The sequence below is a fragment of the Hypanus sabinus genome, chromosome 11, assembly GCF_030144855.1.
Source record: "Hypanus sabinus isolate sHypSab1 chromosome 11, sHypSab1.hap1, whole genome shotgun sequence".
NCBI lineage: Eukaryota > Metazoa > Chordata > Chondrichthyes > Myliobatiformes > Dasyatidae > Hypanus > Hypanus sabinus.
Window position 1 is genome coordinate 5,128,264 of NC_082716.1, and position 16,893 is coordinate 5,145,156.

The 16,893-nt window shown below is 43.8% G+C and overlaps 1 protein-coding gene across 1 annotated transcript in view; it reads left to right on the forward strand.

The window, feature by feature from the left end:
- Positions 1-16,893, forward strand: part of syde2 (synapse defective 1, Rho GTPase, homolog 2 (C. elegans)) — a 148,517-nt gene that overhangs the window by 115,356 nt on the left and 16,268 nt on the right. The window contains exon 6 of the mRNA XM_059985205.1: positions 16,621-16,852. Coding sequence (XP_059841188.1) covers positions 16,621-16,852 — 232 coding nt within the window. The remainder of the gene's footprint in view (positions 1-16,620; positions 16,853-16,893) is intronic.

Below are 16,893 nucleotides of genomic sequence, written 5' to 3' on the forward strand. Positions count from 1 at the left end.
CCCTACCTCCTACCTACCAACTCAAAAACACACAGCAGACTCATGGATTCACAGACATTCAATCTCAGACCCAGTCTCTGGCTATTGGGCCTCATCTTGTGGCCTTCCAGTTGACCTTTGGTCTTCAATCCAGGCCTCCAGCCCACTTTTGGCCTGCAATCTGACTCTATCATTTAGCTTATCAAAACATTTATCGAAATTTGGTCTTAATTTACTGTTGCCTCTCACAAATTTCTACACATGTACCGTGGAGAGCATTCTAACTGGTTACATCACTGTCTGGTATGGAGGGGACACAGCAAAGGATTGAAAAAAGCTGCAAAAAGATGTAAACTCAGCCACTTCCATCATCAGCACTAGTCTGACCAGCATTGAGGACACCTTCAAAAGGTGATCCCTCAAAAAGGGTGGCATTCATCTTAAGGACCCCTATCACCCAAGAAATGCCCTCTTCTCATTGCTACTACCAAGGAGGAGGTACAGGAGCCTGAAGGGAGACACTTATCATTTCAAGAACAGTTTCTTCCCTCTATGATCAGATTTTTGAATGGACCATGAGCACATGACATTACTTCTGTTTTCTCCCCCTCTTTTTTTGCACTACAGGCAGTCCCCAAGTTACTAACATCCATCTTATGGACAACTCGTACTTTAAGTCGCCATTTTAAGTCGTTGCCATTAACACTGTGTTGAGTGTGTAACATGGTATTTGGCTTAAAATTTTCTTAGCAAGGTTCACCCTGACCCCACCCCCCCCACCCTTTCCCAGTCAGCACTACCCCCACTTATTCCATTTAACCTGTCTCAGTGCAGGTGGACTTTAGGACCCAGGGGAGCTCAGGACCCGCCACCCACAGCTGCTGCTGAATCCGCAGTGTTTCTGTTTCGTTGACAGAAAACGATCACGATTGAAAATAAAGTGGAAATAATAAAGCGATCAGAAAGAGGTGAAATGTCATTGGCAAAGTGTTAGGCTACAGTCGGTCAATGATCAGAACAATTTTAAAGGATAACGGATAAAGTGAGAATAATGGAGCATGTGAAAGGCCCTGCCCGGATTAAAGATACAATTATTACTAAGCAATGCACTGATTTAATTATTGAAATACATATGTTTCTTAAGTGTTTTATATGCATAGAAAGGTAAAATATATACCAAGATAAACATTTGACTAACTGATGCTAAATAATACCAGATGTACCTGTTCCAACTTACGTACAAATCTGACTTAAAGACAGACTCAGGAACGGAACTCGTTTGTAACCCGGAGATTGCCTGTAATTTAATTTAAAATGTTGTAATACAGTGTATATATATTTCATTATTATGCATTACTATGCATTAATATGCTAGTGATATTAAAACTGATTCTGATTCTTAAATCCTCCAACTTAGTTGTGCATGTGGCTTTAAAAGTTCCCCCTTCCCATCAAGATTGAACAGGCAAGTGGTTGTTATGCATAAGTCTACTCCTGTTTTTGAACAAAGGAATAATATTTGATCTCCTGCACTGCTAAAAGATTATGATTAATGCCCCCACTATCTCCTCCTATACTTTCCACAAAATCCCATCTTGTCTATCAGCCCCAGTGACTTCAGTGCCAAGTCAGGATGAGATTTATTGCTGTGTGTCATGGAATTTGTTGTTTTTTGGCAGCAGGTCAGTGGAAGACATCAAAAATTAGAATAATTTACAATAAAGAATAAAATAAATAAATATATGGGGCATAAAGGCAATATTGAGGTAGTATTCATGAGTTCATGGACCATGCAGAAATTTGATGATGGAAGAGAAAAAGCTGTTCTTTAAGCATTGAGTTTTCGGGTTCCTGTACCTTCCCTCCTTTATCATGCTAATGAGAAAAGGACATCCTGGATGATGACGTTTCTAACACTTCTAAGAGTGGTATGATAGCATAGCACAACACTTTACAATCACCAGCTATAAGATTGGTGTTCAATTCCTGCCTTTATCTGTACAGAATTTGTATGTACTCCCTGTGACTAGTGGGTTTCTCCTACATTCCATACATCTACAGTTAGGGAAATAGTGAGTTGTGGTCATGTTATGTTGATGTTGGAAGATGGTGACGCTTGTGGGCTGTCCAGGCAAGCCTCACTAATTTGATTTGATGCAAATAATGCATTTCATTGAATATTATGATGAACAGGTGACAAATAAAACGTATTTAATAAGACAAATGCAAAGTATTCAGTACATCGACGGCACCATCAACATCCATATCAGGTTCCCACGTTTGTCCGGAATTACCCTGCATAGTTGAATAGTTACACTCAATGGTCACTTTATTAGGTACACCTGTACACCTTGTTAATGCAAATATCTAATCAGTCAATCATGTGGCAGCAACTCAAAGCATAAAAGCATGCAGACATGGACAAGAGGTTCAGTTGTTGTTCAGACCAAACATCAGATTGGGGAGATGGGATGGTTTGAGTATATCAGAAACAACTGATCAGTTTCTGGGGTTTTTCCACTCACAACAGTCTCTAGAATTTACAGAGAATGGAGTGAAAAATGAAGAACATCCAATGAGTGGCTGCTGTGTCAGTGAAAGTGCCCTGTTAATGAGAGAGAGCAGAGGAGAATGGCCAGACTGATTCAAGTTGACAGAATCAGAACCAGGTTTATTATCACCAGCAGGTGACGTGAAATTTATATCTTAGCAACAGCAGTTCAATGCAATGCATAATGTAGAAGAAAAAGTAACAAGATATAATAATAATACAGGTAACTAAGTAGGTAAATCAATTACAGTACACATGTATTGAATAGATTAAAAATTGTGCAAAAAATTTAGGAATCAGATGGCAGAGGAGAAGAAGCTGTTCCGGAATCGCTGAGTGTGTGCCTTCAGGCTTCTGTACCTCCTACCTGATGGTAACAGTGAGAAATGGGCATGCCCTGGGTGCTGAAGTTCCATAATAATGGATGCTGCCTTTCTGAGACACTGCCCCTTGAAGATGTCCTGGGTACTTTGTTGGCTAGTACCCAAGATGGAGCTGACTAAATTTAGAACACTCTGCAGCTTTTTTCGGTCCTGTGCAGTAGCCCCCCCATACCAAACAGTGATGCAGCCTGTCAGAATACTCTCCACGGTATATCAAGTTTTTGAGTGCATTTATTGACATGCCAAATCTCTTCAAACTCCTAATGAAGTATAGCCTTTGTAACCCCCTGGGTCACCTCAGGCTCGTTCAGCTCGTTCTTGTCTAGGGGGAGCAGCCTTCAGCCCCGCCAAACTGGGTAATCAGCTGGTGTGGATGCTGTGTGATGTCCCCGCCTCGCCCAAAAACAGACAGTACACCATATGCGATTAAATGAGTACAATTTATAAAGGTTACTATAACTAAGTGATTAATAACGATACAGTATATATGAAGAGAAAATTAAAGAAAAGGCACCAAACTTATCAAAGTCCAAACCACTTCGTGCACAGCCGTTGGAGCTCAATTACTGAAGTCTTCTGGCCACCATTCGCTCCCCTCCGAACTCCTCGACTCGCAGCTCAGGACCCTCCGAACTCCTCGGACTCTCCAAACAGCTCAGGACCCTCCGAGTGGTCAACCAAGCACATCTAGCTTCATCCCCCCCCTCCTCGGAGAAGCTCCCGGCCTCAGACCCCCCCTTTGGGGTCCGATCCTCGCCCAGTTTAGAGCATTGCGTCCTCTCTCTCGACCCCCTCGCGCCGATCTGCCCAAAAGCCCGTCAACAAAAGCTTACAGACTCAGAAGAAAGAACATTAATCCCCATTTGGTTTACAAAGGAATACCATTCTCGTTATCAGTAAATTAGCATTCCTGCTAGTTAACAAAAAGAAGAAACCCTCTTTACACTCTCCCTCCACCAAATAAAAGTCATATCCTCATGACTACTAAATAACTCGCCACCTTTCCTGCCAACACACCGTAACCCAAGCACAAACAGTGACATCTTCTCCCCACACAGTAACCCTCACGCCCTGTTTTTCAGGCGCTACTTAGGCCAACTATCTGGGAGTTCCCTAACCCTTCTGAGACCTCCGTACCCCCTCACCTAAACCCTTCAGGCTCGGACACAACTGGGGATACCTTGGGCCCACTACCAACTCCTCTCTCAACCTCTCACTCATGCCCCACACTGCACACAGCTAACCCTCCCCGCTACACCTGACTCAATGGGAGAAGGGCCAAAGGTCTCTTCCTCAATCGAGGGAAAGTCAGCAAAAGGCAGCATGTACCACACATCCAGCACATCATCCATCGAATCTGTATTCTTCCTCATTCCTGTGATCGGTAGCTGCTGTTTGATCTTCTCCAAACGGAAACACGTGGCCTGCACTGCTCCCGCAGTCCCTTCAGCCTCCTGTTCAGTATTCACTGCACTTCTCTCCAGCTTTTTCTTCCTCATGACTTCTTCCAGATCAAATTTCAGGTTTTGCACTTCATTTGAACTGTCGATGGTCATCTTCAGGTTCCCTTCAAGCTTCCGCTTCTCTCTTCTGAGATTCGTCTGTAATTTCTTCACCTCCGCAAACTCCCCTCTCCGGGTTCTCAGTTTGCTATTACCCTCAGTCAGACAACTTTCTTCATTCTCTCCAACTTGTAAGTCTTCCGAATGGTTCCAGATCACTTTCTCCAGTCTCTCCGTCTTCATTTCAAACTTGATTCCGTAGAGACAGTCTCTCACGAGCTGCGACCTTCGCCAGCCCTGGCACGTGTCCCGAAAACACTTTAACTCGGTAGTTCTCAGCTGCTCCTGCAACGACCTCACTTCATATTCTCCTGAGGCAAATCCAAATACCAATAGATCATCCACATACACCAAAACTCCAAACGCCTCCACATCCCCTATGGTCTTCCACCTTCCCCGCAGGAAGGTTGCAAGGGCTCCAGATATGCCCTGTGGCATCTTTTCGGACCCGAAGACTCCTAGGGAATTTATAACGGCCGTCTTCTCCTTGTTGGCCCCACTCATCGGGATCTGGCAACATCCACTCCTCAGATCCAGCACCTTAAACCACTTCACACCACTCAGACAGGCCATCGCCTCTCTGGCCCTCAGGGCCATATTCTGGTCACTGACAGTGCGCCTCTTCAACGCAATATAATCCATACACACGCTGCCTACATCTTCCACGGCTGTAGGGGCCAGTCGCCGCAACCTCTCTCTCTCCGAGGTGTCTTCAGCAGTCAACTCCCCTCCCTTGTGGTATTTCGCAGCGTCCACGAAGAGGGTCTCACCATCAGATACTTCCCCCAGGCCGTACCATCACTGGCTCTTGTTTGAATTCGTTATCAGCCCAATGCTGCTACACACGTCCGCACAAGCAGCACGAAACCCTGGGTGCATCGACAATGCCTCCAAACAGCGCTCACCTGCCTCCTCCGGGCAGGCCCCAAGCGCACCAGCAGGATATTGGTTCTCTCTAGAACAGAAACGCTGCCCGTCTCAACAGGGTCCGGACACATCAGCATTAACGATTCATGAACAGTCTCCTCCACATTTGCCTCTAAGAACTCCATTTTCACTGACCAACAACCGTCATCTGGATAATCACCGGCACTGGTACCCCGAATCTCCAGTGTCCTCAATGTTGTCAAGGGTAAATGCTTCCAATAATGGTTATGAAACAAACTGTACAGCAACTTCACCGGCGCCCCGGTGCCGAGGATGGCTTTAATTTGACTTCCATCCATCCGTAACAACACCTGTGCGCATGGCCCCTCTAAGCCTTCAGGAATAGGGTCTGTTCCTTTCGGGAGTTCCTTGGTACATTGCTGGGAATGTGCTCCCCCAGAGACCCCAAGCCGTTCCCCCACTGGGCCTCCTCTAAGTTTCCCGACACCTCTCGAATCAACGGAACAACTGATCCCCTTGACAGATCCCCTTGGCACCACAAGCAATTTATCTGCCCCCCTAGGCAAAAAGGGATACCCTAAAAACTTCCCACCAATCTCCTGCCACAGATATAATAAGCCCCCCAGCTGCGGCATTTGACTTCCAGTCGAACCACACGCATTTTCCCACACTTTCCCAGAACTGGCAGCGGTCACTTTGAGATCATTGCGCCCGACAGTTCTAACAAAGTCACCAGCCCGTCTAATCAAACTTTCAACCCGTCCCTGTCGCTTTTCCTCAGCCAAGCACTGCCACTCACCCAACAACTGAGAGGTCCGCTCCACCCACGCCTACGCCCCTTTAGGGCTGGACATTATTCCAATAACCGGGCGGAGCTCACCACTGCTGAAACATCCCAACCTGTCACTCCTCAATCTCCAAACAGTACGGACAACCCATGGTCCCACCACCATTTCGTCAGCCAACAGCAACCACCCCACCCAACACACACACCGCGATAACCAGCAATCGCACACCCACAAAGGCACACCAGCTCTTCGCCGCAGACACAATTTAAAGAGGGTGATCACACAGCTTCCACAGAAATCAACCCCGGATGAGCACCCCACAATGTAACCCCCTGGGTCGCCTCAGGCTCGCTCAGCTCGTTCTTGTCTAGGGGGAGCAGCCTTCAGCCCCGCCAAACTGGGTAATCAGCTGGTGTGGATGCTGTGTGATGTCCCCGCCTCGCCCAAAAACAGACAGTACACCATATGCGATTAAATGAGTACAATTTATAAAGGTTACTATAACTAAGTGATTAATAACGATACAGTATATATGAAGAGAAAATTAAAGAAAAGGCGCCAAACTTATCAAAGTCCAAACCACTTCGTGCACAGCCGTTGGAGCTCAATTACTGAAGTCTTCTGGCCACCATTCGCTCCCCTCCGAACTCCTCGACTCGCAGCTCAGGACCCTCCGAACTCCTCGGACTCTCCAAACAGCTCAGGACCCTCCGAGTGGTCAACCAAGCACATCTAGCTTCATCCCCCCTCTCCTCGGAGAATCTCCCGGCCTCGGACCCCCCCTTTGGGGTCCGATCCTCGCCCAGTTTAGAGCATTGTGTCCTCTCTCTCGACCCCCTCGCGCCGATCTGCCCAAAAGCCCGTCAACAAAAGCTTACAGACTCAGAAGAAAGAACATTAATCCCCATTTGGTTTACAAAGGAATACCATTCTCGTTATCAGTAAATTAGCATTCCTGCTAGTTAACAAAAAGAAGAAACCCTCTTTACACCTTCATATTTCATAATAAATATAGCCTTCATATAGCCAATATCAAATTTGCTGATGATACAAAGATTGGAGGTGTAGTGGACAGTGAGGAAGGTTTTCAAAGCTTGTAGAGGGATTTGGACCAGCTGAAAAAATGGGCTAAAAATGGCAGATGGAGTTTAATACAGATAAGTGTGAGGTATTGCACTTTGGAAGGACAAACTAAAGTAGAACATACAAGATAAATGGTCAGGCACTGAGTGAAGTAGAACAGAGGGATCTGGGAATACAGATACAAAATTCCCTAAAAGTGGCGTCACAGGTAGATAGGGTCGTAAAGAGAGCTTTTGGTACATTGGCCTTTATAAATCAAAGTATTGAGTATAAGAGTTGGAATGTTAAGGTGAAGTTGTATAAGGCATTGGTGAGGTCGAATTTGGAGTATTGTGTGCAGTTTTGGTCACCATATTACAGGAAGGATATTAATAAGGTTAAAAGAGTGCATAGAATGTTGCCGGGACTTGAGAAACTGAGTTACAGAGAAAGGTTGAATAGGTTAGGACTTTACTCCCTGGAGCATAGAAGAATGAGGGGAGATTTGATAGAGGTATATAAAATTATGATGGGCATAGATAAAGTGAATGCAAGCAGGCTTTTTCCACTGAGGCTAGGGGAGAAGAAAACCAGAGGACATGGGTTAAGGGTGAAGGGGGAAAAGTTTAAAGAGAACATTAGGGGGGGGCTTCTTCACACAGAGAGTAGTAGGAGTGTGGATTGAGCTTCCAGATGAAGTGGCAAATCCTGGTCCACTTTTAACATTTAAGAAAAACTTGGATAGGTACATGGATGAGAGATATATGGACGAATATGGTTCAGGTGCAGGTCAGTGGGACTAGGCAGAAAAATGGTTAGGCACAGCCAAGAAGGGCCAAAAGGCCTGTTTCTCTGCTGTAATGTTCTATGGTTCTATAGTCACTGTCTTGCCTTTATTATAACTACATCGATATATTGAGACCTCGATCCTCAGAGATCTTGATACCTAGGACCTTGAGACTTCTTACTCTCTCCACTTCTGATCCCCCTATGAGGATTGGTATGTGTTCTTTTGTCTTACCCTTCCGGAGGTCTGCAATCAGCTCTTTTGCCTTACTGTCGTTGAGTGCCAGGTTGTTTCTGCGGTACCACTCCACTAGTTGGCATCTCACTCCTGTATGCCCTCTCGTCACCACCTGAGTGAGTAGAGCAGTGGACTAAGCTCACACCCCTGAGGTGCACCAGTGTTAATAGTCAGCAAGGTCAGATGATCCAATTGCAGAGGGAGGTACAGAGGCCCAGGTTCTGCAACTTCTCAATCAGGATTGTGGGGATGATGGTATTAAATGCTGAGCTATAGTCAATGAACAGCATCCTGACATAGGTGTTTGTGTTGTCCAGGTGGTCTACAGCTGTGCGGAGAGCCGTTGAGATTGTATCTGCCATTGAGCTATTGTGGCGATAGGCAAATTGCAATGGGTCCAGGTCCTTGCTGAGGCAGGAGTTCAGTCTAGTCATGACCAACCTCACAAAGCATTTCATCACTGTAAATGTGAGTGCTACCAGGTGATAGTCATTAAGGCAGCTCACAATTTTTTTTCTTAGGCACTGGTATAATTGGTACCTTTTTGAAGCAAGTGGGAAATTCCACCCATAGCAGTGAGAAGTTGAAATGTCCTTGCATACTCTCACCAGTTGGTTAGCACAGGTTTTCAGAGCCTTACCAGGTACTCCATCAGCACTTTCTGCCTTGCGAAGGTTCACCCCCTTTAAAGACAGCCTAACATCGGCCTCTGAGACAGAGATCACAGGGTCATCAGGTGCAGCAGGGATCTTCACAGCTGTAGTTGTGTTCTCCCTTTCAAAGTGGGCATAGAAGGCATTGCATTCATCTGGCAGTGAAGCATCGCTGCCATTCATGCTATTGGGTTTTGCTTTGTAGGAATTAATGTCTTGCACACCCTGCCAGAGTTGCCGTGCATCCGATGTCACCTCCAACCTCATTTGAAATTGTCTTTTCACACTTGAAATAGCCCTTCACAAATCATACCTGGTTTTCTGGTACAGGCCTGGGTTGCCAGTCTTGAATGCCACAGATCTAACCTTCAGCAGACAACGTACCTCCTGGTTCATCCACAGCTTTTGGTTTGGGAATGTACAGTACGTCTTTGTAGGCACACAGTCATCAACACAGGTTTTAATGAAGTCGGTAACAATTGCAGCATCCAGGTTCAAAGATGAATCTCTAAATACAGCCCAGTCCACTGATTCAAAGCAGTCCTATAGATGCTCCTGTGCTTCCTTTGTCAATACCTTCTTGGTCCTCACCTTATTGGTGCTGCAGCCTTCAGCCTCTGCCTATACTCAGGGAGTAGAAATACAGCCAGGTGATCAGACTTTATGAAGTTAGGGCATGGAATAGCACGGTAGGCATTCTTGATGGTGGTGTAGCAATGTTCCAGTGTGTTGTTTCCTCTAGTATTGCAAGTGATTTGTTGGTAGTAATTACATAGTGATTTTTTTCAGATTGACCTGGTTAAAATCTCCCAAAACAATGGTGAAGACAGGAAGGCAACAGTAACTCAAATAACCAAGCATTATAACAGTGGTGTGCAGAAGAGCATCCCTGAACGCACAACACATTGAACTTTGAAGTGGATGGGATATAGCAGAAGACCACACTGGGTTCCACTTCTGTACCTAATAAAATGGCCAGTGAGTGTAAATGCCCAGTGAACAGTTCTAGATTCCCATTGACATTGGCAGTTCATAACTCTCTTTGCCCCTTATTACAGTTTTCACATCCCATTGGATTCTTTTGCAATAAGCCTGGCTTTGCCCCCCTTTTTTTGTTTCCCATTCTTTTTATCTCTTTTAGCACCCAGAGAGCTTTAGATATGGGACCATAAGACAACAGCAGAATTAGACTATTCAGCCCATTGAGGCTGCTCCACCATTCCATTATGGCTGATTTATTTTCCCCCTCAATCCCAATTCTCCTGCCTTCTCCCTGTAACATTTGACACCATTATTAATCAAGAGCCTATCAACTTCTGCTTTAAATATACCCAATGCTGGCCTCCACAGCCACCTGTGGCAACAAATTCCACAAATACAGCGACACTCTGGCTAAAGAAATTCCTCCTCATCTCGTTTATAAAGTACAGCCTTGTATTCTAAGACTGTGCTCTCTGGTCCTAGACTCTCTCACTATGGGAAACATCCTCACCATTTCTACTTGATCTAGACCTTTAGGAGCCTTTAGTTAAGGCTATGTTATCATTAAAATCGAGAGGCCTGGAGTGTATTTACAGACCTTCTAGTATGCACTGCATGTCACGTTATTGATGTTTCCACTGGCCCAGCTCAAACATTCTTATCACTGGTTTTGTTCTTTTGCGTTCTTTGAATACCAGCAATAATCTGAAATGGACGGGGATAATTTTCTGGAATGAAAGATGTGCTGGTATGCAGGTCCTATAGGTGACTTCCATTTCGTACAGAATTTTATACAGTGACCTCTTTGTACAAAAAAAAACTTTAAGCTAGCTTAACACATACTTAAATATTTTTTTAATCACGATCACTGAAATAGGAAGTGTTTGAAGGAGCCCCAGTGTCTGCTAGTTTTGAGTGAAAGGTATGTTTTTATGTTATAAATTACTTCTGTAAAACTGGCAATCAAAGCCAGTGATTGTTGAATTATAGACTGTGTGAAAGATAACAGTGGCTTTTTTCATTTGAAGGCAAAAACTTTTTTAAGCACCTTTTAAAGGAAATCATTTAAAAGCATTAGACGGATAAATCTGACATGGAACTGTGTTCCTTTCCTGTCTTATTTATAAAAATGAATATGTGAAATAAAACAGGAGTTTGAAACCTTCTTTGTTGCTAAAGGCTTTTCTATAACCATAAAACATAGGAGGAGAATTAGGCCATTTGGCCCATCCAGTCTGTTTTGCTATTCTGTCATGGCTGATGAATTATCCCTCTCAATCCCATTCTCTTGTCTTCTCTGCACAACCTTTCATACTCTTGACTAATCAGGAACCTACAGTGCCTATAAAAAGAGAAGGCCATCCTCAAAAATTGAGTGACTGCAAGAAGGGGACTAGTGAAAAAAGCTGCCAACAAGACCTATGACAACACTGAAGGTATTACAAACTTCGGTGGCCGAGATGGGAGATGCCCAGATGTTTCAGCAGTTGCTGCTTTATGGGAGAGTGGCTAAGAGAAAGCCACTATTGAAAAAGACTCACATGAAATCTCAGCTAGAGTCTGCCAGAAGGCATGTGGGAGATTCTGAAGTCAGCTGGAAGAAGGTTCTAGAAACATAAACGTAGAAAACCTACAGCACAATACAAACCCTTCGGCCCACAATGCTGTGCCAAACTTCAAAAATTACCTAGGGTTACCCATTGCCCACTTTTCTAAGCTCCATGTACCTATCGAGGAGCCTCTTGAAAGACCCTATTGTATCCACCACAGTCGCCGGTATTCCATTCCACCCACTCACCACTCTTTGTGCAAAAAACTTACTCCTGACATCTCCTCTGTACCTACTTCCATGCACCTTAAAACTGTGCCCTCTTGTGTTAGCCATTTCAGCCCTGAGAAAAAGCCTCTGACTATCCACATGATCAATGCCTTTCATCATCTTCTACACCTCTAAAAGGTCACCTCTCATCCTCCTTCATTCCAAGGAGAAAAGGCCAAGTTCACTCAACCTATTCTTATAAGCCATGCTCCCCAATCCAGCAACATCCTTGTAAATCTCCTCTGTACCCTTTCTGTGGTTTCCACATTCTTCCTGTAGTGAGGCAACCAGAACTGAGCACAGTACTCCAAGTGGGGTTGGTAGTTCTATGGTCTGATGAAGCCAAAATTGAGCTTTTTGGTCATCAGATTAACACTGTTTGGCATAGACAAACATCATACATTATCAGAAACACACCATCATTACCGTGAAGCGTGGCGGTGGCTGCATCACGCTGTGGGGATGCTTCATTGCAGCAGGCCCTGGAAGGCTGGTGAAGGTAGAGGGTAAAATGAATACAGCAAACTACAGGGAAATCCTAGAGGAAAATCTGATGCAGTTTGCAAGAGAACTGCGAGTTGGGAGTAGATTTGTTTTCCAGCAAAACAATGACTCAAGCGTAAAGCCAAGGCTACACAAGAATGGCTTAAAAACAACAAAGCTAATGTCCTGGAATGGGTAAGTCAGAGTCCGATTGAGAATTTGTGACTGGACTTGAAAAAAACAGTTCACTCACAGTCCCTGTGCAACATGACAGAGTTTGAGCAGTTTTGTAGAAAAGAATGGGGAAAAATTGCAGTATCCAGATGTGCAAAGCTGATAGAGACCTATCCACTCAAACACAAGGCTGTAATTGCCCCTTTGCCCCTCATAATCTTATTATAGCCCGTCAACCTTCAATGCTCCATGGACAACTACTACTTATAGCTGGTACACTACAGTCCAGGTAACATCCAGGTGAACATTTTCTCAGAATTTTATTTATTATCAGTTACATATGTCATGAAATTTGGTTTTTTTTTGTGGCAGCAGTAGAATGCAATAGACAAAATATGCAACAAATTACAATTATTGTTCCTCTCCATGCCTTGTGGTGCATCGGGCAGCAACCTTGTCATTTCTTTAGCATTTGTTTGTTTTTTATGAAGCTGAGTTGCTATCTTGATGCTCAACCCAGAGAAAAGGGGGCAAGGAGCCAGCCCGATTGGAATCCAGGACTGCTCACCTTGAAGTCTGGTGCGGATGCCACTATATAACCAACCAGCTACAAATTAAAATTAGAAATATATTAAAAAAACAAGCAAGTGATGCAAAAAGAGAGCAAGAATATCGAGGTAGTGTTCATGTGTTCACGGACCATTCAGAAATCTGATGATAGAGGGGAAGAAGCTGTTCCTGAAATGTTGAGTGTGTGCCTTCAGGCTCCTGTACCTCCTCCCTGAAAATAGTAATAAGAGGATGGCATGACCTTGATGATGGATGCCACCTTATGAAACATTGAGTATGTGTCTTCAGGCTCCTTTATCTCCTCCTTGATGGTAGCAATGAGAAGAGGGCATTTCCTGGCTGATGGGGGTCCTTAATGATGGATGCCACCTTCATTATGCAACGCCTTTTGAAGTTGTCCTTGATGGTGCGGAGAGTTGTGCCCGTGATGGAGATAGCTGATCTTACAACTTCCTGCAGCTTTTTCCGAACCTGTACCACAGGGTGATGCAATCAGTCAGAATGCTCCCCACGGTACATCTGTAAAAATCTGCTAAAGTCTTTGGTGACATACCAAATCTCCTCATACTAATAAAGTATAGCCACTAGCGTGCCTTCTTTATAATTGCACCAATATGTTCGTCTAGGATCGATCATCCCAGCTGTTGACGCCCAGGAATTGCTAATCCCTCGATGAGGACTGGTGTGAATTCTCTCAATTTCTCCTTCCCAAAGTCCACAATCAATTCCCTGGTCTTACTGATGTTGGGTGCTAGGTTGTTTTTGTGACACCACTCAACCAGCTGATCTACCTCACTCCTGTACACCTCTATGTCATCATCTGTGATTCTGCTAACAGTTGTGTCATCAGTGAATTTATAGATGGTATTTGAGCTGTGCCTAGCCACACAGTCTTGGATGTAGAGGGAGCTAAGCCTGCATCTTCAAGGTGAACCAGCATTGATTGTCAGTGAGGAGGAGATATTTCCAATCCACATTGACTGTGATTTGATTATGGGAAACAGAGAGGAAAGTACAGCGGAGGCCAACATCAGATCACCTGTAATCTCATATGTATAGCAAGTTCAAGGGGTCATGAAGCTTTCTATATCTTCTGTTTTTATTAATAATTTGTTTAGAGCTTGTGTTCGGTTCTGGTTGTCTCATCAGAGGAGTTTGTAGAAGCTGGAGAGTGCAGAAGAGATTTACCATGATGCTGCTTGGAATAGAAAGCAGGATAGATTGAGCAAACTAGGGCTTTTCTCTTTGGAGTGAAGTAGGATGAGGTGACTTGAGACGTATACAAATAATAAGAGGCATAGATAGGGTGCATAGCTGAATACTTTTTTCCCAGGGCGGAAATGACAAATACAAGGGGGCATGATTTTAAAGTGATTGGAAGAAAGTATAGGAGAGATGTCAGCGATAGGTTTTCGCATAGAAAATGGTGGGTGTGTGAAATACGCTGCCAGAGGTAATGGTAGAAACAGGCACATTAGGGACATTTAAGACACTCTTAGATAGGCACATAGATAAAAGAAAAATGAAGGGTTATGGGGGAGGGAAGAGTTAGATTGATCATGAATGGGTTAAATGGTTGGCTCGATAGTGTGGGCCAAAGGGACTGTACTGTTCTGTAGTGCTCTGTGTTTGTTCTATGGTTTATGTAGTTATATGAGTGATTTCTGATTTCAAAATTTAAAGTGCATTTATTATCAAAGTATGTATAATGTAAATAACCTTGAGATTCATCTTTGGTACTCTGGTATATAGTATACATTTGGTAGTTGAGCAGTTGGCATGATGCTATTACAGCTCGGGGTGTTCCGGAGTTCAGAGTTCAATACCGGCACTGTTCTGTAAGGAGTCTCTGTGTGTCCTCCCTGTGGAATGTGCAGGTTTTCTTCAGGTCCTCCGGTTTCCTCCCACAGTCCAAAGATGTATCGAATAGGTTAAATGGTCATGTAAATTGACCTGTGATTAAGTTAGGGTTAATTGGGGTACAAAGTTCAAAGTAAGCTTATTGTAAAAGTACATGTGTGTCACCAAGTACAACCCTGAGATACTTTTTCTTGCGAGCATACTCAATAAATCCAAGAACCATAATGGAATCAATGAAAGAGCACACCAACATGGCAGACAACTGTTGTGCAAAAGACAATAAACTGTTCAAATAAAAAAAGAAATAATAATAATAAATTGATTAGCAATAAATATCAAGAACGTATGGTGACAAGTCCTTGAAAGTGAGTCTATACTATAGGTTACATATATCTTACAAACAGTTTGATAGATTGGACATCTATACACAAAAATGGGGCAAATAGGCTTCCTGGGGAGGAAATAGTGGTGAATGTAGTGGTGAAGCATATTGCTGAATGGCAGTTTTTTATGTTAGTCTAAATACACACATGATTATTATATTGATATTTATTTCTGCTATATTTGTTTTTATTTTATGGATAATTTTATGTTTTGTAAGCTATGATTTACATAATTTCAACACTGACTCAAGGGTTTGGGGAAAATTTGTAAAAGAATTCAATAAAATTTAAATCATAAAAAAAAGCCTGATGATTGAGGGGTAATAACTGTTCCTGAACCTGAAGATGTGAGTCCTGAGGCTCCTGTGCCTTCTTCCTGATGGCAGCAGCATGAAGGGAGCGTAATCTGGGTGTTTGGTGTCCCTGATGGTGGTGCTGCTTTCCTGTGACAGCACTCCGTATAGATGTTCTCAATGAAGGGGAGGGCTTTACCCATGATGGACTGACGCAGTCCACCAGTTTTTGTAAGATATTACGTTCAAGGGCATTTGTGTTTCCATGACATAATTTGCATTTCCGTAAAAGTTGTCAAAGTTTTAGATGTCATGCCGAATCTTCACTAACTCCTAAGGAGTGTGGGGTTTCTGGGGTGCCACAGCTTGAAGGGCTGGAAGGGCGTATTCTGCACTGTATCACTAAATAAAAAAAATCTTCTTGCAGGCAGCCACAAAACAAACACAATAGAACCCATTAAAAACTCCACACACAACAAAGGTCGTCAAATACCCAGTGTGTGAACAAAACTGAACAAATCATACAAGCAAAAACAAGTAACAAATAGCACACTGAACTTGAATTGCTGAGTACCTGAAAGTGAGTCCACAATCAGTTCAGTGCTGAGGCGAGTGCCAATGACTGCAGGCCACAACCACAAAGCGAGTTCAGTGCTGAGGCGAGTGCCAATGACTGCAGGCCACAACCATGGAGCCAGATCATTGCTGAGGCAAGTAAAACCTCAGAGCAGTGAGCTAAACACCAATTCATCCTTTGCCCTCTGCCTTGTTGCCTTGATCTTTTTAATTGGGCTCGGCACTTAAATCAGCCAAACAACAGAATGATTTTTACTCTCTGGCCTGGATCCTGCTGCTGCAAGCTAGCCCCAAGTCCACTCCAGCAATGGCTGCTGTGGCTCTACCTGTATTTCCAAGAGTCCAGTTCATTGAATCTTTCAGGATACTGCAAAAACGCTGGGTCGTACAGATGGTTCAAAAGCTCAACTCCCAAAGGGAAATTACAGGCTGGAGATTGCAGTAATCAGAGTCCAGAAAAAGTGTAGTTAATAGAATAGTTAGTGCTTTTGTTTGCTGCCTGTAAAACGTCACCATGTCTCACTAGCACCATCTTTAATTGGATTTCCTTTATTAATCATTCATCAATTTTCCTTTGTTTTTCAACCACAGGCAACACTGAAGATGCTGCTGGATCATCTGAAGCTTGTTGCTTCATACCACGAGGTCAATAAGATGACCTGCCAGAACCTGGCAGTGTGTTTTGGGCCTGTACTCCTAAGCCAGCGGCAGGAAGCCTCCAACCATAGCAATAGGGTTTTCACAGACTCCGAGGAGTTGGCCAGTGCATTGGACTTCAAGAAGCACATCGAAGTATTGCATTACCTACTTCAACTCTGGCCAGGTGAGAGAAGATTTATATTTAATTGTGTAGTTGTACCGAAT